Genomic DNA, 2,562 nt, shown 5'->3' with positions numbered 1-2,562 from the left:
TGCTTTTTTAAAAGTTTTTATTTCAAAAAATAAAGCTACAGTTAATTTTACATAAATATCTGGGGAGGGAGGGGGAGTAGGAGGGAACAGGGGCTTGGCCCCTACCTCCTCTTCTCTTTCACACTGTATTGTAAAAGCAAAGGAGATGGCTAAGGAGAGAACCAGGGAAAGAAGTAGTCAGAGAAGACTGTTCTTATCTAGAAAGGTCCCACAGCCCACCCTTGCCCTGGGACTGCCTGGGCTGCTGGCTTACCTTGCCGAACCAGCGGGAGAGCCATATCTGCTTCATTGTCATGTGATCAGGGAGAACTTCATTGTCAAAAAGGAGCTGCACCTAGAAGGAAAATGGTGGCAGCTTTAGGAACTCTCCTCTTTTGGCAAGTCAAGAACTACTTTAGTCCATCCTAGTCTCTGTCCCTCCCTTCTCAGCCTCTTCTCCCTCAAAAAAACCTAATGTGGGATTACTCACATGCTGAGGATTTAGCATTAATCGGTGACACAAGACCCTCCGGAGATGGCGTACCTCAGCTCTAACAGAACATCGAACATACTTGTTCTGGGGGTGGGGAAGGGAGGGAAGACAACAAGGTATGTGAGGGATGAGCCATGGAAAGGTGAGTCTCCTTAGAGAGGCCCTCCCCATCAGCCCCTCTCACCTGTAAGATGCTTTTATTCTTGTCTTTGCTAGAACTGAGGGGAAACAGACACACGTTAGGGAGCCCTATCTTTCCTCCTCTCTCCCACCCAGAGCCAAGATATAGTCTTCTCAAGGGAACAGGTCCTTCCTCACTGCTCAACCTCTCCGCTCGAGCCCCTTCCTGGCTCTAAGTCATCAATGCTATCACCTTGTACAACCCCTGACCTGCCTCTCACCTCAGCCGCTCTAGGCAGAGGCTCAGCTGCTCATCATACCGATAGTAGTGGGCTTTAGAGTGGTCGAAGCTGCTGAAGGGGAGGCCAAGGTTGCTCAGGGCTGGCTCTGAGAAAGACAGGGTAGTGAGGAAGAAGGTATAGGTTCCACACTCCTCTTTCCCCAGAGAGCAGAACTGGGTAAGAGGAATGATCTGCTGGCTTTACTTCATCCTCCTGCTGTCAAGGACATACCTTCCCCACTAGGCTGGGTGACCCGGTCCAAGCCTCGGGACTGGTAGAATTCCCGAATTCGTTTCTCTTCACCTAGAAGGGGGTGAAGTATGGAAGTAAAATATTAGTCCTCTTTCACTCTTTGTTCCTCTAGTTGTCAACCTCTTTATCTACATGATTCACACCAAAGCCTTTGTCAGCTGAAGCTGCCACTTAGCATTGGTCCTCAAGAAGCCCCTCAAAATCAGATTACCAACCACCACTCACTGTCTTGCAAACCAGGCACGAGTTTGTACACGATGTCCTGCATGACCCGATCCAGTTTGAGATTGAGAAGTGGCTGTGTCTCGTGGATCTTGATGTTGCACATGGGGCAGTACTTGCTGGTTTGTAGGTACTTCACTATACAACTTTTGCAAACTGCAGGAAGAGAAAAACACTCTCAGGCCCTCTGGAACTGGATTCATGGACTGGGTAGGATGCCTGAATGGGTGAGGTGGGCAGCACAGGTGACGGCAGTCAGCTTGGTGAGAACTAGAACCTAAATAACCAGGCAGGCACCATGTAGGGCACTCACAAGTATGAAGACACTCTGTGATGGTGGTGGCATCCACGAAGTAGCCAGCGCACAGGCAGCAAACGATGTGCTCATTCAAGTCTTTGATCTTCACTCGAACCTCCTCCTGCAGATATATCCTCGGTTATCAATCACTTATGCCCACCCCCGAACCTGTGCGTCTTCCCGACTTGGGGATCGCCTCTTTCATTGGATTCCATGGCTAAGCCCCGCACCTTGTGCAGTCAGCAGGGGATCAACGGCCGGGGAGTGGCACTCCTCCTCCGCCCAGCAGAGGGCTCCGCGCACAGCGGGGGCACCTTTCACGTGGACTCGCCTGACCCTCCTTTCCCAGGGGAGACTACAAGACGTGGGCAGCAAAATGCGCAGGCGTTCCAGCCCGCAGTTTGGCAGCCCGATCGCAATCGCGCAGGCGCATTGGGCGCCCTCGCTCTGCGCAGGCGCACTGGGCGCCCAGCCAGCCACCGCCCGTCCTCTGGCCCGCCCTAGTTCGCCCCGCTAGCCGACCACAGCAGTAACCCTGCTGCCCTTGCACCTCGTTCCGTAGTGGGTCCATCTTGTACACTGACTGGAGCTGGTTCCGAAGCCTCATCGCGATTGCAATCTGGCCCCCCTGAGGAGACGCCATCTTAAAGGCTGATCCTGGCCTGCCACTTCCGGTGCCGCCTGCGGGGCGGGACTTGTCTCCGAGCAACGAGGGCCTAGGTCTTTTCGGATTCGTTCACCCTTTGTAAGGCCCCGCCCTTGTCTATTACTCCCCGTGTGCTCACCTGAGCCCCAGTGGCCCCTCCCCCTCCACAATCCGTAATTAGGGAGGGGGGGTAAAGTAAGGAAGGGTTCTATCTCTTCGACCTCGCGTAGGAATCATCATAATAGACTCTACACGATCTCAAGACTAACTT

General features: G+C 53.0%; 1 protein-coding gene across 1 annotated transcript; it reads right to left on the bottom strand.

The window, feature by feature from the left end:
* Nucleotides 1–2,311, bottom strand: PCGF1 (polycomb group ring finger 1). The gene is made up of 9 exons (XM_003793372.2): nucleotides 2,196–2,311; nucleotides 1,661–1,766; nucleotides 1,351–1,503; nucleotides 1,105–1,176; nucleotides 874–979; nucleotides 657–690; nucleotides 470–556; nucleotides 254–334; nucleotides 1–149 (listed from the first exon to the last, which is right to left on the bottom strand). The coding sequence occupies exons 1-9, from the start codon at nucleotides 2,286–2,288 to the stop codon at nucleotides 102–104; spliced, it is 780 nt and encodes a 259-aa protein (XP_003793420.1). The 5' UTR covers nucleotides 2,289–2,311; the 3' UTR covers nucleotides 1–101.
* Between the last annotated feature and the right edge of the window lie 251 nt (nucleotides 2,312–2,562).

This window comes from Otolemur garnettii, unplaced genomic scaffold (genome assembly GCF_000181295.1).
Source record: "Otolemur garnettii isolate 467f Iridium unplaced genomic scaffold, OtoGar3 scaffold00068, whole genome shotgun sequence".
NCBI lineage: Eukaryota > Metazoa > Chordata > Mammalia > Primates > Galagidae > Otolemur > Otolemur garnettii.
This window is presented reverse-complemented; position numbering and strand designations above follow the sequence as displayed.

Coding starts and splice junctions, on each gene's coding strand:
- PCGF1 (XM_003793372.2), bottom strand. CDS start 2,288: ATGGCGTCTCCTCAGGGGGGCCAGATTGCAATCGCGATGAGGCTTCGG. Junction 691..873: donor CTCTGCCTAGAGCGGCTGAG/GTGAGAGGCAGG, acceptor GTTTCCCCTCAG/TTCTAGCAAAGACAAGAATA. Junction 150..253: donor TCTCCCGCTGGTTCGGCAAG/GTAAGCCAGCAG, acceptor TTCTCTCCTTAG/CCATCTCCTTTGCTTTTACA.